Raw genomic sequence first — 25334 nt, 5'->3', positions numbered from 1 at the left:
GAAAGATTTATAAATTTGAGTAAGAAGGTCTGTTAAAAATATCTCATTGTGTATGCTGACAGATTTTTTTTTTTTTGCTAAAAGATGACTAAATTAAATGTTAATTTGTATCTTATTTCCTTGGCCTTGGTCTTTCTGAGGGCTCAATCTCTCTTTAGCAATATATTTTAGGTTCAAGAACAATTTAGTGGATAACAGTAACTGATCTCCTGAATAATAATGTTGAAAGAGACAGAAAAATCGTGGGGATATTCATTCTCTGAATTAGCTGTTTTTACTTGTGGTGAGAAGTGGTACCCAGCTTCTGAGAAAGGGAGTGACAGATGTTGCTGTTTTGTTTTTTGTTTTTTTTTTTTAAAGGCACGGGATAGAATCCTAACTCTGATGTCTATGGTGGACCAGAGGGGGTTGGCAAGTAGGCCCATGGTTTCAATGGGACAGCCTATGCGAGGCAGGTGGAACATTCTGGGAAATAGGGAGAGAGAGAGACTTAAGAAATATAAGATTAAGGTAGTAAAACTCAGAAGGGACAAGGATATATGTTTTGCCATGCTCAGAACTAGGAGGAAGTCAACCATATTTCCTTTTCCACATACTCCTACATTGGCTTCCAATGCTCTGAACTTCTCTGCAGGCCCATGACCTTACATCTCAGCCCTACTATGCACTCTACTCTCTCCACTTGACACATGCCTAGTCCTCATGCCTTCTGGAGAAGACTTCTTGACCTTAGTTACATAACCCAAAGAAGTAACTCTATTGCTGGAGAGTCTCAGGCCGGGTGGGAGGGAGCTGGGGTGTCCCAGAGGGCAGCTTGATAACAGGGAAGCAGGGTGAGGAGTGGTTTCATGCCTGGTCATAATGAGACTTGACAAGAGTGTGGATGTCCAAGAGCAAGGAAGAGGGAGGACTTGAGATACATGCACCTTGTTGCACCTGGGTGACTAAGTGCCACTAATTGGACCTGGGAACAAAAAGGTGATGTGCTAGTACCTTCTCAAGAAGGCCAGATGAGCATGGATAATAGACAAGCACCACCTTCATATCTGTCTTTGCCTAACTTCACCTGGATACAAATGATGAAGATGGTTTCATTGTAAATGGTTCCGTCTAGATTATGCTGAAACAGTTGATACTGGTCTCATTGGCTCTAGCATCTCTCTCTTTATAGTTCTTACTTCAGATAGGTGCTTTGACAATGTAACACCCTCCTCTCAAGTCTTCACCAACGCCTTCATCACTTCAAACTGTATTTGCAAATGACTGAAAACCTAACTCAGCCTGCTTTAACTTTTAAAGGGAGAGAATCAGTTTATATAACAAGTAGTTCCAAGAAAGCTTTGGCTTCAGGCTTCACATATGTGATGTGTCCAAGATACATCTAGTTTCTCTCTTCCTGTCTCAGCTCTACCTTTTTTCCCCTTCTATTTGCTTCATTTTTCAGTAAGCTTCTTTCTTTGAAGGTATTGATATAATCGCCAGCCACTCCTCCTGGTGCTGCATATTTTTTCACCTTTAACCTAGAGGAGAATAGGAGTCTCCTCAGAAAATCTCAAGGAAAAAACAAAACCACCTGAACCAATCTCTTCCTATATCTGTTCTATACTAAGTATATGTAATGAGGAACGCTGTTCTCTCCTGTCTCCATGCTTTTCTGTTTATACTGTTCTCTCCATCAGAAATGCTCTTCCTCTAGCCTACAAATACCCAAGTCCCACCTTAGTCACCTCTTCCATGAAGACTTTCATGGTAATACCTGCCGTATATGTTTTGTTCCTTTAAATTTCCATACTTTTTCATCAACCCTGCCTTACAGAACTTAACACATTCTTCCTACGCCAGGGTTGGGTACATATTTTGCTCTTCTGTAAGATTTTAAACTCCTTGAGGGAAAATTCTGTCATTGACCAGTCTTTGTAATCCTCACAGCATCTGGCATTGGTTTGCATGCTATAGATGCCCAATAAGCTTCTGTTAAATGAATAAATGAGTGAATGAACACATCAACTAAATTTTATTTCAGTAAGCTACTTGTTACTTAAATGCATTTCTAGGGACAGTACGTAGCCTAAAGAAAATCTCACTAGGGGCCCTATTTTCCTCCTCTGAGCTCATTTGTATCCAGGTGGCCTTACACTAAAGTAAAACCAAGTGTGCCTAGAGAAAGAGACATCCAAATTACAACCTGTAACCAATAGGGAGGTAAAGATGCTGGGCCTTTGCCCTGGTAGCAATTAGCAGACCATGTGGATTTGGAATGGATTTGAGCCTTGGACCTTGTTTTGGAAGACTGGTAGGACAGCTTTCCTCTCCTTCTCTCCTTCCCTCCTTGAGCACACTCTGAATCAGAGTCTAGCTTGGGGCCCAGAGCACCCAATCTAATTAACTATGCTGCAAGAATGGTTCTGCCAAACCTGCCCAGGAAGCTGTCTTACATGGTTACTATGTGACCTACCAAGCATTTCTGTTTATTTGACACATATGATGTAAGCCTGAACACCAGCTAAGTCCTGTTCCAACTTGCCCATAATCTACAGACTCTTTCATCTTTCTGTTTATTTACAGAGCTTCAATCCGGCAACGCTCCAAGTCTCAGCTTTCTTACCTGGTACCTGAACCTCCATTAGCTGTTGTAGATCATAAGTCTACTTATGAAGAAGACAGAAAGGTCAGGCACCAGTTGCTCTTGGGGATTGGAGACCGTCTTTGCTGGGGACTATTGCATGGCCTTTAAATCTGACAACATGAGTTTTCAAGGCAAATATCTAGTAATGTTTGCTAAATCAGATTAAATGGGAGAATCCATGAGGATCTGATGAAAACTCTAAATTGTATACAATATGTTAAAAGAAATACAGATTAATTAATGACCTTTAAGAACATCTGATAACTGAAAATGGACTAAAATTGTTAGTCAATAATTTGAGATGAATCATTGTAATAGACACAGGCAAATTATATGTACTTAGATTATTTGGCTATATGTATATTATTTTAAAGGTTGTAAGAATACTTGAAAACAAGTTTTCTCAAATTTTTCAATCTCCTTCTTAAATTATAATAATCCTGGCAAAAGTGTTTATTCGACAAAGGTATTTGATAAAGTTAGCACGATTTTTTAATTAACAGAAGATGATTAGGTTTTATGGACAGTTGTTTACTTCATATAGCTTTACCATAATTTCTTAAGGATATATCTATATCTAAGATCAGCACTATTAGTTTTAATAAAATTCAAAATAACACAAAAACGAAAGAGATAGGCGAGGAATCAACAGATGTAGCTATATTTCTTCCTAGGGACACAGATCCTCAAATCTATTGTGGGCATCTTACTTTCACATAAGGTGCCCATCTATCCCCACCCTCAAAGCCTTTCTTAATCTCTGAACTTAATTCTTCAACCTGAGAGTCTTACATTCAAGCCCAAACTCCTCTTCATTTGACACTTTTCATGGCAGTTTTCTTATTGAGCCTTAATTGGGGTCATATTGTCTTATTCCTTTACTAAATTACAAGCTTCTTAAAGATAGTGAGTGTATATTATTTGTGTTTGCATCAACTTGAGCACTTAGGCCAGTGCCCTGCACCTATTAGGATATCAGGAGATTTAAAAACTAGGATGATAATTGAATTTCTACAATGAAATAAGCCCAAACCACAAGATTTATCAAAGCAAATAAGTCAGAGAGTATTTTAATTACAAGCACATCCATTATGCATGATGTAATTTCAAACTGTCTTTAAAAAATTTTTAATGAGAATCCGTTTTGGAAGTAATTATAAACCTTTATTCGCAGTGACAAATGTGGAATAAAGTACAGTCTTCCTTATGATCTTATGACTATGACAGAAGGGTTATTAAAGTTCTCTCTTGGTTTTAATATATTAGGAATGAATAAATATCCAGTAGAGTTGGTTTAAGTAAATTTCATAGAAAAATACTTAGGAGCAGCAGGATGAATCACACAGAGAGCAAGCATGGTTGCTTACTGCATCTTGCCATTAAGGACTCAACTTCTCTTCTAAATCTAGAAATAGTTATTTCATCTATGTCCATGGTGCTGCCACCAATAATGACAAGATGCCTATATAAGGAGTCTAGTGAAGCTCCAGGGGACAAAGAACCAAACACGACGTTGAAATTTCAAATGTAACAGTATCAATCATATTGGACTTTTGCATTTTTTATGTTTTTTTCTAGTTTCTGTTACTATTTGACAACAAAAGCGAGAGAAGAAGGAAGAAAGGAAGGAAGGAAGGAAGGAAGGAAGGAAGGAAGGAAGGAAGGAAGGAAAGGAAGGAAGGAAGGAAGGAAGAGAAGGAAAATAAAATCTGATTTTGTTGTTGCTGTTGAAACTGGCAGTGGCCCGGCATAGCTGTAGAGATCAGATCCCTGGAGATCTGGAGATCAGATTCCCACAGCGTTCTCCTGATGCTGAGGAAACTCAAAAGGGAACCATTTACATAAGGAGGAAACCTAAATCAAATATAAAGACTAGTTAGAGAAATAAAAATGCTCCATATAATATTCTACTTATCAGCATTGTGAATTAGAATGGAATAGTTAAACTCAATTAAATTTAAATCAGTGTAATATTTAAAATATGCCACTTTATATTCTGGTTCCAGTTAAGAGAGAAAAAAGAAGGGGAAAAAAATGACAGGGAAGCCATTGTGATTTTGTGACAGCTCCAAGAAAATTAGATCTTATGCTTATATTAAGACTGCTCAATGGTAATTACATTAGGATTTTTTAGATTTAAATTAACTAATTTTTTAAAAAGGAACAACGGGATTAGGGCTGATAAAATTTAATGTATGGAATTTCTAATCTCAAGTAATATTTTAAAGTACTTTAAATATGTGGGATATTGTGATCTCAAGTAGATTTTAAAGCATTTTAAAAGTTAACTAAATTTGCCAAACACTGGCAAAATCCTTTCTTTTTCTCATTTTATGGAGAAATTCTAACCTTAATGTGTTACTTGGGAAGTATGCTATCTCAGGTTCCAATGCAAAATGTTTACTTACATAAAGGAATTATCTCCACCTTGTGGTCTCTCAGAGTTTCGACTCTGAACATTTAGAAGAGATGGTTGCATAAAGAGCTTGTACTTTCAAACACTAGGTGGGCTCACCGGGGACCAAGGTCTCCTAGTTGCTGGTAACTAGGTAACGTTTCTTCTCACTCTCCAAGCTGTGCTTTGGGTTGCCATCAGTAGAGTCAGATCTTAGCTATAATGCTGACAAAATTAAGTGGAGGATTAGGGGACACCCTCAGGCAAAAGGTGCCAGTCTCTGATACTGAGACATCTCTCTCAGGGAAACAAACAAAGTAGGATCTGTATGAAATCAAGTCAAGGTCAAAAGTTTGAAACCCACCACTTCATCACAGCTAACTTAGAAGATAAGGTTTCAGCATTGATTAAGAGGACAGAGATAGGACCCTTACAAATGGCTATCACTATATGTTCATTTGGAGAATCTCTGCTCCTTTATCATAGTTCCCATTTCTTATCATCAAATCTTGAAGTCGTTATTGAGGCAGGAGACCCCTATGGATTGGCACGCAGAAATCACTAACAAAGCACAGAAAGCAGAACATAAGATTTAAGTAGGTAGGAGGTTTTATTTTCACCTGACCTATAAAAGGAGACGGAAGGAAGGAAACTGAGAAAAGTGCAGTGTCTACCATTGAACCATCTGCACAGTAGACGAGCTCAGTATTTTTTTAAATAAATGTTTTGTTGCATGTATGCACCATGGGCATAAAAGCTCCATTCATTCTTTCATCCAATAAATATTGATTGTACAGCTATTGTGTGCCAGGGATTGTGTTATGGATGCAGAGATGAACAAGAGCCACTGTCCCTCTCCCTGCCCTGGAGTTGCAAGCAGGATTCTTTTTTTTTCTAACAGGATACTTCTTTACATATAATAAACTTGACATTGCTACAATAAAGGCAGGAATCTGTAGTAAGAGAACACATCAACTTTTATAATTTTACCCCTCTCCGTGAGTTACTGGTTTGCTACATATACAGGGAAGATGAATAAATTATCTTTAGCCTTTTTTTAGATGACTAAATTTGTCTTTAGCTTTGCAAAACTCAAAGGAAAAATTCTTCTATACATAATGGCTTTATATTTTGCTTTCTTCTATTATTCTTTTAGCTATATCAAGTAAGTCAATTACTTAGGGACAGATTTTCTAGTTTTTGCAATCATTCAGGCTTGATGGTGCATTTGGCGGGGGGCGGGGGGGACAGTCAGGGAACAGTTTCCTTTAAATCAAACTTCTAGTGAAAGGGGACAAAGGAAAATTACTCAAATCAATTAAATTTTGCCTCTTGTTAGTTTATCTTGGAATGATAACTCCTGGAAAAAATCACTTCATGTTATTTTAAAATGTCTTAAGTATTCTTGTTTAGGGTGAGGGATACCTTCAAGAATCTGAAGACCAGAGAAATTTCTGTCATGTCAGGCTGTGAGTGAGCTGTTTTGTGGGGCAGTGGTTCCAGAAAATGTTGGAGTTTAATGTGCCTGATGGTAGAGCACAGCTGACACTTTCTAAACCTATAATCATGGAATCCTAGGCTCGTAGAGTCCTGGAGATTGCATACTGCCCGGAATCTCGCATACTGGGCTTTACTACTAGAATTACCTGAGGAGTGGTGGTTTTTTTTTTTTTGTCATCTAATATTTATTGAACATTTATTACATGCCAAGTTTTATGCCAAACACTTTATATAGTTCTAGAAGGGGAAGAGAAATTTGAAGTCAGAGTTCAGGATGATGGTCTCAGATAATGGTCTCTTTGCCCTATCTATTTGAATTCATGTCTGAGTCCTAGAGAGAGAAGGATTATAGCAGGAAGCAGACAGAAGTAATTTTCACACAAAATCTATGAGAGATTTTGGGATCCCAAAGTAGTGCCCCTCAGGAGCTACCATGACTATGATACCAAGGAAATATGTCTCTTGTTGAGCACCATGCACGGTGTCCCATGGACATGAAATGATTTCAGGGGACAGTCAACCACGTGCAGCCCTTACAAGGAGGAGAATGCAGTGGAGGTAGTGTCAGAGCCTGTTGGCATTTCATGGGCGACATTGCTGATGAGAAAGAGAGGGAAAATGTTTGCATTTCTGATATGGCCCAGATCAGCTATGTGGGGACACTTGAAGATAACTCCTAGAAACTGCCACAGTTGTTGAGGACCCTTTCATAGAAGTAAGAGAGTAGCTGGGGTCACTGCAGAAGGGATGGAGAGCCCACAATAGCAGTGAGAATGAAACAGAGAAAAATGTAACACCTAGATATTTATGACAGGAAGGAATACTTCTGGTGGATGTTATAAGGATGTCAGAAGGACCTGCACTTACTCGCAGAATATGTTCCCCTCTTCCTCATTATTCCATTGCACATAAAGTTGAAAATCTTAGTTAGACACCCTTTGAACTAGGATATGTAGACTGAAGATTATGTAAAAAGGGACAAGCAGAAGAAAAAGAACAAAGACACAAAAGAAAATAAAGTTTTTTTTCTAAGTGTAGAAAGCAACTAAAATTTATTCTCAATATATGTTCTAGAGATAGAACCACTAGTCATAAATATCAGTGACTTTTGAATTGTAGTTTTCCATTGGCTCTAATAGTGAATTTTATTCTTTGTAAATTTTTAAGTGTAGATAATTCTAAAAGCTTGTGAAACGTATGATTGCTTCATGCAGCCTCTAGGATAGCTCTGCTGTACCCTGAGATCCACATTAGTATCTTTTCAAACACCTTATTTTTAAACACAGATTCACACTCAGGCTTACTAAATTAGAATTTCTGGTGATAGGCCCCAGGAATCTATATTAAAAAAAATTTTTTTAATGTTTATTTATTTTTGAGAGAGAGAGAGAGGCAGAGAGTTGAGCAGGGGAGTGGTAGAGAGAGAGAGGGAGACACAGCATCTGAAGCAGGCTCCAGGCTCCAGGCTCCGAGATGCAGCACAGAGCCCGATGCAGGGCTTGAACCCATGACTGTGAGATCATGACCTGAGCCAAAGTTAGACGGTTAACTGACTGAGCCATCCAGGTGCCCCCCAGGAATTTATATATTTTTTTTTCAACGTTTTTTATTTATTTTTGGGACAGAGAGAGACAGAGCATGAACGGGGGAGGGGCAGAGAGAGAGGGAGACACAGAATCAGAAACAGGCTCCAGGCTCCGAGCCATCAGCCCAGAGCCCGACGCGGGGCTCGAACTCACGGACCGCGAGATAGTGACCTGGCTGAAGTCGGACGCTTAACCGACTGCGCCACCCAGGCGCCCCAGGAATTTATATTTTTAATCATTGACCCACATGAGTCTGGCAAGCATCCTGATCTGGACACCAACCACTGTCTAAAACTGTAGAGGGTCTAAATTTTGCTGTAGTGCAAGGTATCAAGTTAGTCTGACACTGTTTCATGGATGCGGGCAGAATACACAAGAGCCCTGAGCCAGAGACAAAGAACTTTATTACTCACAGCAAGAGTGGTAGCCAGAGTGCATCATTTGCACTGGTTTCCCAGCCCAAACCCCAGATTTAAAGAGAGCCAGATGATACTAGCAAATGAAGGGGGTATTTAAGAGAGGAATCCTGAACTTGAGGAACTTGATTCTTTTATAATGGGTAGTAAGCACATCTGCTCTCTTCTTGGGATGGAGACACCATCTTTGTCTTCCAAGGCTATTTGCTATGCAAACACCCTTGAAAAAAAAATACTCTAAATAAAGGTAGTCAGTGATTCTGTATAAGATGTGCAGAAATACAAGATACCCATAGAGAGTTATGTCCCTAAAACGACTTAGTCCAACAATCTCATTTTGAGGATGAGGTAACTGAGCCCCAGAGAGCTAAATTGCTTCGTGATGTATTCCATAGGTGGCTTCATTGGGTTCAATCAAGAACCCTGTTCTTTCCATGCTTGTTCTACTCATGCTTTCCCAGGCACCTCTCTTCCTCTCTGGTTGGAGGAATTGGTTTCCTAGAGTTAGTAAGCTGTGAGAGATTAAATTATTGGACAGAAGAATTTGCTACATGAGTGCATAGTAATGACAAGTGCACATGTTGAGGGCAGGCCAAGAGAGAATTTGAAATGGAGTTAACAAGAAATCCATCACCAGCCAAGCTGCCTTCCTCCAGCCTATTTGGCTTGCAACGATAATGACATAACATGACACAAAGCGTTATTTAAACTGAATTGGTAATGTGGTCTTTGACTTCGTAGGCAAAGGAAAATATTTGAAGTTCCTTGCTGTTGTCTGTTCGTGACATTCAGCTACCTAAAGGGTAGATTATTACATATAAATGAAAGAGAGCACTAATTCATAGTTTTGTAATTCATCTGTTATAATATTTTAGTATATTTTAATAGAAAAAGTAAAAAAAAATAATGCAAATCTATATAAGCCACCTAAAATCCTTTCTTACATGAAATCAGTAATAAATTTAATAAATCGTCCTAAAGATCAAGCAGTGAGTAATATCAGTAGTGAGGAAAACGATAGTAAAAATGATGGGGTTTTGAATATAATATTTGCCTTCAAGAGGATACAAATTTGTTAGCTTGACACTTTAATGACAACTAAAGAGAACAGAATAGAGAACTATTAAAATAATTTTCACTCATTACAAAGAATATGTAGAATTTAGAAATCTTGAATGGATTACCATATACTTCTGGGTACTAATTAAGAAAAATCTTACAGAGAGCATGTAAATTATAACTATTGACACCATTTAATAAATTTTAATAATTACTTTGTCTTCTTTCAGATACACTGTCCTGCCTCAGAGCTTCAGGTAGTTTCTAGAAGGACATTTATGAAAGACATACCTTAAAATTTTTATGAGTCCTCAAATATGTAAATACCACTATAGCACAATTTTTTTTTAATTGGGGAGTTATTTTTTTGAAAGTTCCAACATATCTATTACTCCCCTAGAGTTAACACATACTCACTGTGACATGAAAACCACAACCTCACCCTCAAATGTGTGTCCATCTAGCTCGTCCCTTCCAAGTCACGGCATGGTGGCAAGCAATTCAAAACCATTTCTTGCAAAACAACGCATCACTAACATCTTGTAGATCTTTGAGGTCACTCATAACCCATCAAACCATGACTTTTAAATCTGTGAATGCCAAAGGGTCTGCTGTATAATAAAAGAATAAATGCAAAAATGTCTGTGTGTACCTCTGGATGACTAATGTAATCTTTTCTCCCCTCAAGGACAAGGATATTCCTGTGGAAGAAGAAATTGAACCTGCCCCAGTTCGGAGGATTCTGAGATTCAATGCTCCAGAATGGCCCTACATGCTGGTAGGGGCTGTGGGCGCCTCTGTCAATGGTTCAGTCACACCTCTCTATGCCTTTTTATTCAGCCAGACTCTTGGGGTAAGCAAACAGCTGGGTTCACGTTATTCTCCTCACATTGTTTATTTTTCTATCAGCGGGTATTGTCATTTTTGATAGGCTGGCTTTGTTGTTTTAATGGATGTAGCTTTATTTTCCTCACAAAGGACTAAAAGTGCCTTGATTTTCCATTGCACAGAAGACAAGAAGGTGAAGCTGAACACTCTCATTTGGGCTGGCAGGACGCTCATCCAGTCATCATGTCTGCGAAAAACTGCACTATGGCTGCAAATTTAGTGTTAGAAGAGGGCAATTTCCCTATATGCAAACAAAATCAGAATGCAAAGCAGGTTCGTCGAATAGTACAAAAGGATTTTAGGGCCGTTTTGATCTTGCTGAACAGCTGAGGTGCAGAGTTTGGCTTATAAAAGCAGGTGTTAGTGCATGTGTAATTCTCTTCTCTGCTGATTGCACCATTGAAATGGCAAGGTTGGGGAGGAAAGAGGAAAAGGAGGAGAGAAGTACAATAAGGCACGGATAAAGAATGAGCTTATTCCAATTTTCACTTCCTTAGGAGTTTTTGTATTCTCCATCTGACTTTGTTGCTACAATAAAAATTAACAATAATTACAAATATTAATTTACACTAAGCACATTATATATAATAGTTTACTAAATTTTCCTAGTTAACCATCTGAGGTAGGGATTTTTATTGTTCCTGTTTTAGCAAAAAAGCAAATCAAGTTATACAGAATTTAGGATAGCAAGTAATGGATCTGGGGTTCAAATCTGCAGAACCTGGAGAGCCAGGTTCTAACAAAACTTTATCATTGCAAAATTAGTTATCAAAACGCTGCCAAGTTTCCTTAGTTGAAATTTACGCCACCCCCCACAAATCCCGTGAGATCAACAAGGAGGCAAACCTAGAATCTAGATAACTTTTTAAATTTGTTTATGGTGAAGTAGGAATTAATTAGGTGGTAGGACCATGAGTAGGAGGCACCTTTTCCAAAGCCTAGGCTCAAGGATTTGCCAGTATACCACACAGCCAGAGCTTACTAAGAGTCCTGAGTTTTTCTTTTCCCCCACTAGTCTCTCTTTTGCGGCTTCTCTGGGAGGTCCCGACCAGAAAAATGTCCCGACAGGCATGAATCATACAGAAAGACCCAGAGAGTCCATAAACAAAATCAAGTCATTTGTGCAGGGAGGGCCTCAGTCGCCCTTTTAATTTTTATACTGCCCCCTTGCGGGAAGTGAGGAAATCATGTTAATTTCAGAGAAGTAGGAAACTGGAAACTGAGAACTTCAACTCTGGTAAATTGAATTTCTGGTTATGTAAAACCCTTTATGATGAAAATCCTTTAAATAATTAATTTATCATCCTTCATGTCTGGTAAGTACAATATTTTAAATGCAACATAAATGTTCTTTTTTGACTCAACAGATGTTTGTTGATCATCTTCCACAGACACTATGCTAGAAACTTGGGATTGCAGTATCAGTCATGGTGCCTTCTCTAATAGAGTTTCTAGTCTATGAGGAAGACAGACATTAAACACAAAAATCTATTCATAATTCAACAAATATGTATTAATCATTTATGGTTTGCCAGACATTATTGCTGGGCTTGAGGATAGACGGAGGAACAAGAAAACCAAAGCCCTTCCCTTCTCTCATAAAGCTGACATTCTAGTAGGGAAAGGCTCTGGAAATGCATCTCAGAGTAGTGATGAGGTGCAGAGGGTGTGGTGGGTAGGGTTGAATCTGTAAAGACAATTGCCCTAGATGTTTGCTTTTTAAAATAAATCCAGAATAACAGCTTCTTTGCTGATTCTCACTTTCTTAAAAAACAGAGTAAAGACTGTACTGAGCTTCATCCAAACCCTGTATATGAGCTCCTGTGGAAAGAGCCCTGGATTCCTAACCCAGAGATCTTTTTTTTTTCTGAAACTGGCTCTTCTAGTTACTTATCAAGCACTGTATGCTTTCGGGTCATGCCATGCCATTTCTCTGGGCCTTAGGTTCCTCAACCACAAAAGGAAGGATTGACAAAAATGGTTTCTAAGATAACTGCCAGTTCCAAGAGTCTATGAAACGGCCAGGTCAGATAAAACCTGACGATTCAGCTGTAACACCTGCTCTCTAGAGCAGCTTCCAGTTGTTGGTAGTGACAATCGTTATGTGATTCTTCTGTTCACAACCAGAAATCCTAGGAAAAACTTGGCTTGAGCAATAAGGCTTTTCACTTAAGGGCTGCAGTTACCAGAGTAACAGGATCTGGTTGGTGGAATCCAAAGTTTGCTCTTGTTTAATGTTCTCACCGGGTTGTATTTTCTAAGAGAATGATGCTGAACAAAGTACTATTTTTCCTCTCTGATGAAGGAGATCATTCTGTTTGTCTCTTGCATAATTATCACATATTCATCAGTAGATTCATGATACTTTCATCTCATAGGATATAATCATGAGTCAGATAATAGTCTGTAATTGCGCTATTTTCATTCTGACATACCTAAAGGGCACAATACTAACATTTGGTGTATTGAGACCACAGTTTGGAACACAGACCCAGCAAACGATTGGACACTATTAGGATCCTGGTCTCTAATCTAGTGATGCATCAATACACACATAAAACATAATGTATCTGATTCACTTTCCATGGGTCTATTTGACTTGGAAAGTGTGCATGTGTTCCAAGCACAGCAATGTGGACGTAGCATGCTGGGAAAAAGCACGAGTTTTGGAGTCAGTCAGCCCTGGATTCGTATTAAGTCTCTGCTCTGTATTCTCTGTGTACATTTAGGCAAGTGGCTTTTCCTTGATGAGTCTTAGTTTCCTCATCTGTAATTTGGGACAAGAAAATCTACCTCACTGGGTTGTTTTAAGAAGCCTAATTTAAGGAAATCTTCACTGAAGTTAAAGTAGGTTAAGTTACACATTTGGCACCCGGTAAATAGCAAGAGTTTAATGAATATCTGTTTTCTCCTTAAACAAACTCACCATTATAAAAATGGCACAGATGTATTATAAAGGAGCCTACGGATAGGTAGCCTTTTGGGTTGATTTCAACAAGAACAAAACTCAACAACAAAGAACTCATGGAGTAGAATTTTGTGAAAAGAAGTTATGGATAGCGAGATGCCCACTCTTGAACTGGACACTTGTATGGATTTAACATCAGCCAAACACTCTTTTTTTAACCCAGACAAGATGAGTCATGCCAAGAGCCAAGAGAGCTGGCAAGAAGAAAATCACTGGAATCTGAAAAAATAGGCCTTTCCCTACCTAATAATAACCACTAGCTAAATGAACTTGGACAGAAGTTTTGATGTTTGGGGCTCTGGTTTACCATCTCTAGAATAAGAGTTAAACTGGCTAATCTGCACTTCTATAGTCCTTTTGTCCATGATTATAATAGGTGACATGAGGAAGGAATGGAAATGTGGCATCACTGTTTGGGGTTTGGGGGATGTGTATAATGATTTTAAAAACCAAACTGCAACATGTCTTTAAACCCCTAAATTTATAAACTCTGTAAAGTAAACATATGAGTTATTCAATGCTGGGGAGAAAGACCTTGGAATCTTCCAATCCCACTTCCACCTGTATTAAGAACCATGAAGACCCTAGAAATTATCCTAGAAACAGTAGATTTTATTAATCTGGAACTCCCCTCTCCACTTTGGAATTTGATTATTTGAATAGGTTACTTTTGCTTTGCAAAAAAGGATTTGTTAATGGAGTAGTATACATTGTTTTCAAGAGATTTATTTGGTATATAACAGGCACTCAATAAATATGTATTGCATAAACGATTTCTTTTGAGCAACTGCTTGTTAGCATTGTTCTAGTTACTTAAATTTAGAACAATAAATAAAGTTCTCTAATGTGTACGTTTTTGAACTCAAGTTTCCCTCACTTAAGCCCAAATTAGGAAGTTTTGTTGTACCTAAAATCTATTCATTATAGGGCACTATCATTAGAATATCCAGCTGTTCTTTCCATTTTCTTATTGCAACAGTGTAGTCCCCAATCAGTTACTTGAGCATACATCTGCAAGTTCAGAATACACTTATAAAGTATAGTTTACCATTTATTATGGACTAAAAAAAAATTCACGACTTCCATAGTTTTTTGGGGGGGAGTAGAGAATGTTTTCAACTTTTCCTGATTTGGAAACAACAACCTCTGGGGCCTCTGGGTGGCTCAGTCGGTTAAGCATCTGACTTCGGCTCAGGTCATGATTTCATAGTTCGTGGCTTCCAGCCCCATGTCAGGCTCTGTGCTGACAACTGAGAGCCTGGAGCCTGCTTTGGATTTTGTGTCTTCCTCTCTCTGTGTTCCTCCCCCACTTGTGCTCTCTCTCTCTCTCTCTCTCTTTCTCAAAAATAAACATAAAAAAAAAAAAAGAAACAACAATCTCAGCCTCAGATGGACAGAAAGTGTTCTTTCTCCTAAGCCAACTACAGTTAATGGCTAGTTGTTTTTTAAATGAAACTATTATTCATATATTATAAATATATATATTTATATATATTTATTAATTATTATTTATATTATTATATATTATTTATATTATTATATTATATTATTATTATATATTATTTATTATATATAATATTTATATATAATATATGAATATGATCTATAAAAGTAATAACAGAGTACCTGAGTGGGAAAATCATCTTTATTGCTTCTGTTATGTGAGAAGGACAAAGGTCATGATAATACTTTGTGCTTTGTTCCAGAAAACATTCTTTCTTCCTTCCTTCCTTCCTTCCTTCCTTCCCTCCTTTCTTCCCTCCCTCCCTGCCTCCTTCCTCCCTCCCTTTCTTTGTTCCTTCCTTCCTCTCTTTTTTCTTTGCCTTATTACATACAAGATTTGAGATATTTAATGATACTTATCATCTGTATCAATGAAAAGCCAACACAATTGCCTACATCAGGCCAAGAAACAAGACAGAATTTCTGCAAATTGTAGATATTGGTTTTCATTTGCCAGGCTTCCTTCCCCACAAGGAATTAAAATACACATATTCATAGCTAACTTTGGTTTAATTACTGATATGTTCCCTTAACCTGATGGTTAAGAGAAATTCCTTTTAAACATATTTTATTTATTTTGCTATTGTTTGTAATACTAAAGTAACATGTTTGCTTACTTTCTTGCAAAGACTTTTTCACTTCTTGATAAAGAAGAACAAAGGTCACAGATCAATGTTGTGTGCCTGCTTTTTGTAATATTGGGCTGTATATCCATTTGCACTCAGTTTCTGCAGGTAAGGAGTTTTATTTTTTTTGTAAGTGATTTAGCTATTTTCTCCCTTTTCGTGTTAAAATATCACTAAAGATTCCTTTATGTTTTAGGGATATGCTTTTGCTAAATCGGGAGAACTCCTCACAAAAAGGCTACGTAAATTTGGTTTCAGAGCAATATTAGGACAAGACATTGGCTGGTTTGATGACCTGAGAAATAGCCCTGGGGCACTAACAACAAGGCTTGCTACAGATGCCTCTCAAGTTCAAGGGGTAAGCTATGGGGGGAAATCAGGGGTGTTATTAACTGGAGTAAATATTCTTTCCTTTGAGAATTATGAAAATTACCTATGTGTTTCCCATGAAATAGGAACTCATGGGACTGAGATGCCCCAGAGCCACATTTTCCACCATTTCCAATGCTGACAAACAACAGTGTGTCCCAGGCAATGTCCAGAATCAGTGCCATGAGTCCAAATCTGTCCGGGTTTTAGATTTTGTGGGAGTCTAGCAACTGAAAACTTTCCTGATACTCATTTCTCAGATCATTTTCAGGCCCAGAGGCTCAGATTCCACAAGACTTAATAGCTCCCCCCAGAAGGTGGAAGCAAAGCATGTGTGGAAGAAAGCCTCTTACATAGATGACCAGCATGCAGGTCTTAGGAAAAGAGAAGCTATTCTGAGCTGCCTCTGAAAAATGCCAGTAAGGAAACTGAAGGAAAGAAGTAAATGATTGCCATCTACAATCTTGAGGCATTCATAGAGACAGAGCTGTGGTTTCTCAACCTCAGAACTGGCAGCCTTGTTCAGGGGACTTATACATGTGTAAGGTGAGGCCATGCCTTTAGGAAACTAGGGGTTTGTATTAAGGTAACAAGAGTCAAATGTGCCGTCCAGAACCTCTACTCACTTTTTGTGGGAAGGAAGGAAGGAAGGAAGGAAGGAAGGAAGGAAGGAAGGAAGGAAGGAAAGAAGGAAAGAAGGAAAGAGAAAGAAAAAAGAAAACCACAGTTTATTTGTAAGGTTCTTGGAAGAAAAAAACGCCCTGGATTGATGGTGCTGTACTGTGTGTCTTGACTCAAAAATATGGACAATGATATGGGAGAATTTCTGAGGAACATGGAATCTTCTTCCTCAGAGCTTTTTTTCTATGTATATATGTGCTTTTTACAGACTCCGGGTCACACTCCATGAATCATTTTGTAATCTTTCTGTTTTTTCCCTACAACAATCTGCTGTGAGCATATTTTGGCCGTTACATATTTTTCTACAGTAGATTTTTGACGGCTGCATAGTTCATCATTTTAATGTATCATCATTAAAGAATTCCTTATTTAAATGTTTTTTCTTTCTGTTTTTTTCCCCCTTATAAGCAACTTCTATCATTTTACATCAAGCTTGGCACATCCTTATTCATTTTTTTGTTTTGTTCTCAAAATAAAATCACTGGATCAGAGTATACGATCATTTTGAAGGGTTTTAATGTGCATTGTCTTACTGCTTGGAGAAAGTGTGTAGCAATTTCACTTTTACCAACTGAGTATTCTAGTGTCCAGTTTACCTGACACTGAAGTTTAGGTTAAATAAATAAGCTCTAAACTTATCTCTTCTATTTTTGCATCCTTCAGTCTGCAAGGTGCTTTTTAAAAAAATTTTCTTAATGTTTGTCTATTCTTGAGAGAAAGAGAGCGTGAGTGGGGGAGGGGCAGAGAGAGAGGGAGACAGAATCCGAAACAGACTTCAGGCTCTGAGCTGTCAGCACAGTGGGGCTCGAATCCACAAACTGTGAGATCATGACCTGAGCCAAAGTCAGACGCTCAACGCTCAACCGACTGAGCCACCCAGCTGTCCCGAGCAGATTCTCTTAAACAACACAAAAAAACTTAAAGTAGACTTGTCAGACTACATAAAAACTTAAAACTTTTGTATAAACAAATGGTAAAAACTAGAAAAATATTTATAACAAAAATTAATACACCTGATAACTCTAATATGTGTAGTGCTCTAAAATTGGTTAGAGAACAAAAATAAACAAAATAATAAAGGTTAAAAAATAGTATATGGACAAACCACAAAAAAGAAATGCAGCAGGACAATGAACAAATGAAGAATTGCACAACCTTATTAATAGAAAAATACTAATAAAAGAATGAAGCACCATTTTCCACCTATAAAAACAATTGTGAATGACAACTTCCTATATTTGTGAGGATGAGAAGAAATGGACGCACTCATAAAATATTGGTTATAGTTTGAATTCTTTCAACATTTTTTAGAGAATAATCAGGTATGCAAATCCTGTGACTAAAATTTGTATGAGTTAATTCTCTCCTATTTTGTGACAATATGCATTCAAGGGTATTTTTTATATTGGTCAAAAAATTAATAAAATCCCCTGGAAACTACCTGAATATCCACCAGTGGGAAAATAGTTGAGTGAATACATCCCTACTAAGGAATATTAGGCAGCTATCTTTAAAGGTGTTAATGTAATGATCCGGAAGGATGGTTATGTTACAGGAAGTGAAAAAAAATCAAAGTACAAAGTAGTATCTAGACTGATCCCTTTTTGTGAAAATGTTTATTATTATATATGTGTATATATTTTGTGTCTTGAGCTGTATTACTTTAAAAAAATTTTTTAAATATTGATTGAATATAATGTTAAAAGAAAAAATAAGGATATCCCAAAGAACTATTTAGCTATTTTTCAAATTCTCTATAATGCCTAACTGTCCTTGCCAACCCGAAATTCTTTTGTTCTTTTTAACAGTGGTAAAATATACAAATCATAAAATTTACCATTTTACCCATTTTTAAGTGTACAATTCAGTGGTATTAAGTATATTTACATTGTTATGCAACATCACCACTATCCATATCTAGAACTTGTCATCATCCCAAATTGAAGCTCTATATCCATTAAATATTAACTTCCCATCCCACTCTCGTCCCAGGCCCTGATAAAACCACCATCACACGCTGGCTCTATGAATTTGACTATTCCAGGAACCTCATATAAGTAGAATCATACGATATTTGTCCTTTTGTGGCTGGTGTATTTCGCCTAGCTTAATGTCCTCAGGGTACATCCATGTTGTAGCATGTGTCAGAATTTCATTTCTTTTTAAAGTCTTGAATAATATGCCATTGTTTGTATAGATCACATTTAGTTTATCCACTTATCTGTCAATCAACTTGGCACTTGGGCTCCTTCTGCCTTTTGGCTATTGTGGATAATGCTGCTATAAATATAGGTGTATAAGTGAATTCCAAATTTAACTTTGACTCCTGTGTTCAAGGAAGTTATTATCAATACATGGGAGGGAATTCTTTGGACCACAGAGTTCATATTCCATTCGAATCTTCAATATAATATGCAGAGGTAAATTATTCTTGCATCGCATTTCCTTAGCACCTATGGTTACCTACTAGCTTACCTGTGGTTGTTTTAAATAATGCTAAAGCCTCTACAATTTTGACAAAAGGCATTGCAGTTGTACCCACGCAAGTCTTTTCTACACAGAAGGTGCCAACCTTTGGTCACATCTGCATAACTGCAACTGAAAGAAGAGTTGGAACCATCAAATAATTTTCATTATAAATAATAATCACTATGAGTGTCCGTTCTCCACTTATATTGAGACTGAACCTTTTTTGTCCATTTCGTGTTGACTGAACAGCCAGCTATTAAGTCAGGATGTGATTTTGTACTGATGAACAAGCTAATTTCATTGAGAAAGAACGTGCTCTCTTATAATAGTCTTGTACAAATTTTAAAAGTATAATTACAGAACAATCATCAGTCTTCACTGAATAATCAGAAATATTACCATATGACCAATGCCTGGGCATTTCCAAGCAGACCAAATGCATAGGCATGTGAAATATATGCAGCCCACACTTAGCTGAATTAATCTCACACTGACTGCTCGAGCTCTGACACCCATGAAATGAGATTAGACAATAGATGAGCTTCCAAAAAACCATGAATAAAAGGGACTTTTATTAACCCAACCTTCAAATGCATTAGGGAGTTCATTATTTTAAAAAAATCTTTCTAAACATAGAACTACCAAATGACCCAGTAAATCCACTCCTAGGTATATATATCCAGAAGAATGAAGACAGGGACACAAATGGATATTTGTACATCAGTGTTCATTCATAGCAGCAGTATCCATATGGTCAAAAGGTGAAAACAACCCAAGTGTCCATCAACAGATGAATGGATAAACACAATGTGATGTATACATATAATGAAATATTATTCAGCTTTTAAAGGAATGAAAGTCTGATATATGCTACAACATGGATGGGCCTTGAAAATATTAAGCTTAATAAAATAAGTTAGACACAGAAAGATATTGTATGATTCCATTCAGGTACCTAGAAGAGGCAAATTTATAGAGGCAGAAAGAAGAATAGAGGTTGTCAGGGGCTAGGGAGAAGGAGGAGGGGGGGTTATATTTAATGGGTACAGAGTTCTTGTTGTAGATGATAAAACGAGTTTGGACAGGTGCCTGAGTGACTCACTTGTTTAATTGTCCAACTCTTGATTTCAGCTCAGGTCATGATTTATGGGATTCTCTCTCTCCCTGTCTCTCTCTCTGTCCCTACCTCACTTGTGTGTATGCTGGCTCATCTTCTCTCTCTCTCTCAAAGAAAAAAAAAGATTTTGGATATAGATGGTGGTGATGTTTACACAATACTGTGAATGTATTTAATGCCACTGAATTGTACACTTAGAAATGGCTAAAACGATAAACATCATGTTATGTATATTTTATCAGAATAATTTTTTAATCTTTTATAATAATCTTTTATAATAATCTTTTATCTTTTAATCTTTTATAATAATCTTTTTAGTATAAAATTGCCTTTTCGTATAGTGGTATTTGTTGAAAGAGACTGTGTGTCTCAGATTGGTTGATTGCTTTTGGTTTGCAGGCGACTGGCTCTCAAATCGGGATGATGGTCAATTCCTTCACTAACATCACTGTGGCCATGATCATTGCCTTCATCTTTAGCTGGAAGCTAAGCCTGGTTATAGTGTGCTTCTTCCCCTTCTTGGCTTTATCGGGAGCCATACAGATCAGAATGTTGACAGGATTTGCCACTCAAGACAAGCAGGCTCTGGAGATAGCGGGCCAGGTAATCTTACAGACCCAATTTTCAAACTGCTTACAGCTAAGTGGCTGTCAGACAAACCATTGAGAATGAGTTGTACAAAGAGACTTAAGAAAGCTGTTAGGCTACAAACGTTGATCTTTGGAAACCTCCCACTAGCCTTTTTTATATGTGCCTTTGCCCCAAGGCCGTGACAACAAAGCTGTGATGCTGTGAGTGTAAACAGGTGTAGAGAAACAGCGGGGCAAACACAGAGGGTTACATGTTCAATTTCTTCTCCAATGGTTATTTCCTCCACATTCTAGTTTGGTGTATTCTTATTTGCAAGAGTGGAGAGTTCAGCTTTCCGTCTACTTGGTTTTTTTTAGCTAAATGTTTTTCCCAGGTCATGCTGCCCACACAGAGAGGAGCCACCATCTTTTTAATGGCAGATAATTTTAATTTTCACACTTCACTGTCTGCTAGACTTAGGACAAATGTCTTTCCCAAATAGAACTATGAGATGCAATTTAGTTCTCAAATACTCTTAGGTTTCAGCGATGCACTTTTAAAAGTGTGTTCTAATGAGTGTCTTGTACCAGGGGTAAATGAGGAGATGGTGGCATAGAGATTTATCAGGTATAAGAAATCATGTACACACACATACACACCTTTATTCTCTTAACAAATTTACTGTTATCTAGGTTTCGTGTCTTAAGAGAAGAGATGTAAACATTGCCCAAGTAGACAGAAGCCAAAAAGTTTCATATGCCAATGGGAGAAAGTAGCCCACCTTTGTGCTACTTTAGGACAGGATGCTAATTCAGAAACAGTGATTATTTACCATAGTGTATGGATTGAAACAACTACAAATTCATAGTATAGACTAAAAGATAAACTTCATACTTATATAATATTTGGTCAGATTATTTTTTAAGAAAATAGAATCATATTTTAAATTTGTATTATTAAATATATTTTGTCTCAGAAGACATCTACAGATATTGTTTTGGACATTTCAATAGATTACCAAAAAAGCTAAGAAGTTTTCAAGGATAAGCGTGTGTACATTTGTTCTCTTCTCTCTTCTACAAGTGGAGACAAAAAAAAAAACCAAAACATGTTAGTATTAATTAGAACTTGAGTTTAACTGCTTCATGATCCAGGTAGGTTGATGTCTGACACGTTCTTTGTGTTCCTAGATGATGCCTACATCACAGATTTGTACCACATTTTGCCATTTACACCACATTAAGTCCATGTAGCAACTGACATGTCATGAGAGTAGTTATTTCTGCTCTTTAATTCCTAAGACTCCTTTTCATTCTCCAGGTTACAAATGAAGCTCTCAATAATATCCGCACTGTTGCTGGAATTGGAAAAGAGAGGCAGTTTATTAAAGCATTTGAGATTGAGCTGGAGAAGCCATTCAAGACAGCCTTTCGAAAAGCGAACGTTTATGGATTCTGCTATGGTTTTTCCCAGTGCATAGTGTTTGTTGCTAACTCTGCTTCCTACAGATATGGAGGTTACTTAATCCTCAATGAGGGGCTCCATTTCAGCTATGTGTTCAGGTGAGGACTATCATGCCAAGGTCATAAAAGATCGACATTCTAGGGAGGAATGGCCTGGTTCCATCAGGCAGCTCTTGCTGCTTAACAAACCATACCAAATTTGATATCTTGAACAGTTGGGATTGATTATTTCTGAAGATTCTATGGGCTGTCAGGGTGTTCTTCAGAACTGGACTGATTCAGTCAGGCTTCTGAGTGGGCTTCTGTCTCCACCTGACTTCTCTAGCAGGTTGGCTTGTTTTCTTCATATTATGGTCTCAGTACTCCAAGTACAACAGAAGAGAGTAAGCCCCAATGCCCAAGGTGAAACACTTGAAAAGTGTTTGCATTTTCTAATATCTCTGTGGCCAAGGCAAGTCATACAACCAAACCCAGATTTAAAAAAAAAGAGAATGAAATCTACTTTTCAATGATAGGATCCGATTGTGTTTCTCCTTTATTGTCACACTGTTGTCACACACACACTTCTGATCCCTGATTGGGTGTCCTACAGTTCAACTTAATTCTGACACCTTCTACCTGGAGACAGCATTGAACCCCAGAGCCTAAGGATGCAGTCCTGTAAGACTGCCCAAAACACCTTCCTCAGACTCTTTCTTCAGACACCCTACCTTTCTCTGGAGGTGAGGGGCTGGGATAGGACTGAAATTTCCAATTTCTACCTCTAATTGTGTGGTTGCCTCCCTTGGCAACTGCTACCAGCCCCCATCCTTAGGTTAATAGGGGCCTTCCAAAGTCACTTCATTAACACAACAAAAGACACCTTGATGGTTCTCCAAATTTAGGAACTTCCAAGGGTTTAACAGTTGTGCCAGGAATAGGAGCCAAAAACCAAATACATGTTTCTTAGTATAAATCATAATATCACAGAGGAGTAAAAAAGCCATATTGTAAAGGGATGTGTACAGAGTAATAGGATAAATGAACCATTGATACAGTTTATTATACTGGTTAATGCTGAGGAAATCTAATGCTGAGGAAATCTTGGATCAGATGGTTCATAGAACCATCTTATTAGAACTCTGCCTCTTGCAAGGAAGACATATTTCCAGCTGAATCCTCCTAGGTAGAGACAGCAAAGGCCAGGACAGGGGAACTATGTTCCTTTCTTATAGTTCAAGCCGGCTCTCCTGATAAGATTAGCTTTGAGTTCAGTGTCTCACATTTCTAGAGGTGAGAGCCAAAGTGTGTCAGGGTACCAAAGGACTGGATACTCATGTATATGGGTGTAGCGGGGGTGTTAGAGGGATGAGGGCGAGGTGGTCTGAGAAAGCCTTGGAGGACATTAGGAAAAGTGGTCCCAATAGAAATCTGTTCTTTTGGGTTTGTCCTCAAGCCATGAGTTCTGTCTTCTTGCCTTCTATCTTCCTTTTAGAAATACAGAAGAAATTTCTTCTCCTGCCCTACTATACCCACTCCAATCAGGAAAGCTTCTTTTCCAAATTTTTGCATACTGAGAGCTGTTAATCCAAATCAGAAATCACAGACTGTTGACTTCTTAGTTTATGTCAGAAATTTGAAGAATTATTGGACAATATGTAAAAATTGGGAAACTATACAAAATCCCCAACTTCTGGCTTCTCTTTAAAAACTGACTCCCTCTCTCTCTGCTTCTCACTCCCTGCCCCCGTGCTGTCTCTCAAAAATAAATAAACATTAATTTTTTTTTTAAACTGAAAGATCATCTTCCACCATTTCCCATTTTATTCCAGGTGCTTTTCATTGCTTTAAGCTTTGGGCTGGGATCCTGGAGATGTTTGGCCTAAAAGAATTCCTGCTTATGAACGAGCCGTTCATAAGGCACAAACACTCTCCCCTCCACCACCGCAGAAGCAGGCCCTCTGGGCGTGGTGATGCAGATGGTCAGCTTGGATGCCCCTCACATCATCATCTATATAGCACCAGAGCTCTCTCTCACCATATTTATCACTCATTTATCCCTTCACCCATTTCCTCATTAATTTTGCACATGTTGAATATGTTAGAAGTTGGGATAAGTACTGTAGAAGCAAACGGACAATTTTATCTTTCTCATGGTGTCTGAAGCGTGAATGACACCCATGCTTGGTACTAGTGATGCTTCACTAATCATTATCTTTTATGCACTTATTATAGATTCGAAAAATGTTAGCTTTGTAAGAACTCAACCCGATCTGATGATCTTTCAAGCCCCCTTCCTCCTTTTTTAAAAATTCTCAGGAAATTTTTTTTCCCAAACAAACCTTTGAAAAAGAGGCCATTGTAGCTAAAGCAGGGTTTGGAGGTGTGAATCCCCCTCGTTCAATTTTCCCCTCACCATGTTGACATAGAACACCTCGGAAAACTACCAGTGTCTCCAAGCCCCCATTCCCAACAAGTCGAAGGTGACCTGCTCAAAGTTGCTCAGTTCTTTCCTAGTAGAACCAGGGCCGGGCCCCCAGACATCTGCCCCTTAGGCTGTCACACCAACCATGCCACACTCCTTCTCTACCTGGGTGTCTGTCCAATTACAGGGTGATCTCTTCAGTGATACTAAGTGCGACAGCTTTTGGAAAAGCCTCTGCTTACACCCCTAGTTATGCCAAAGCTAAAATATCAGCTGCACGCTTTTTTCAACTGCTGGACCGACAACCCCCAATTAATGTGTACAGTAGTACAGGTGAAAAGTGGGTAAGTACTGAGGGAATAGGAGGGAGGTGGAGGAGGACTGTGCACGTGTGTGTGGTGTGTATGTGTGTGAACAGCTAGTCATACAATACTACCTAGCACTTTCCTGCAGTATATGGGTTCATTCACATGAATGTAGAATACACAGACAATAGATTTATAAGTGTAAAGGAATGAAGTAAATTAGCATTAAAGTTTATTCACAAGTCTGGCATTTGAATAAGGCAATGATATCCAGTGAATGCTGAATTCTGTGTAATATAAAGCACACTGAGTTCCAGAATGAATGAAACTGGATATCTTTTGAGACCTACCCAACAACCATGTTTTCTACTAATGTTCTGGTATGGAAT

General features: G+C 38.0%; 1 protein-coding gene across 3 annotated transcripts in view; it reads left to right on the top strand.

Annotated features, from left to right (window-relative positions):
• The window catches only part of ABCB11 (ATP binding cassette subfamily B member 11), an 80753-nt gene that overhangs the window by 46502 nt on the left and 8917 nt on the right, over positions 1-25334 (top strand). For all 3 annotated transcript variants that reach the window (XM_042997309.1, XM_007074605.3, XM_042997308.1), the window contains exons 17-23: positions 2566-2668; positions 10271-10435; positions 15571-15675; positions 15764-15925; positions 20603-20806; positions 22094-22335; positions 24828-24984. In XM_042997309.1, the coding sequence (XP_042853243.1) occupies positions 2566-2668; positions 10271-10435; positions 15571-15675; positions 15764-15925; positions 20603-20806; positions 22094-22335; positions 24828-24984 (1138 nt within the window). The remainder of the gene's footprint in view (positions 1-2565; positions 2669-10270; positions 10436-15570; positions 15676-15763; positions 15926-20602; positions 20807-22093; positions 22336-24827; positions 24985-25334) is intronic.

The sequence above is a fragment of the Panthera tigris genome, chromosome C1 (assembly GCF_018350195.1).
Source record: "Panthera tigris isolate Pti1 chromosome C1, P.tigris_Pti1_mat1.1, whole genome shotgun sequence".
Classification (NCBI taxonomy): domain Eukaryota; kingdom Metazoa; phylum Chordata; class Mammalia; order Carnivora; family Felidae; genus Panthera; species Panthera tigris.
This window is presented reverse-complemented; position numbering and strand designations above follow the sequence as displayed.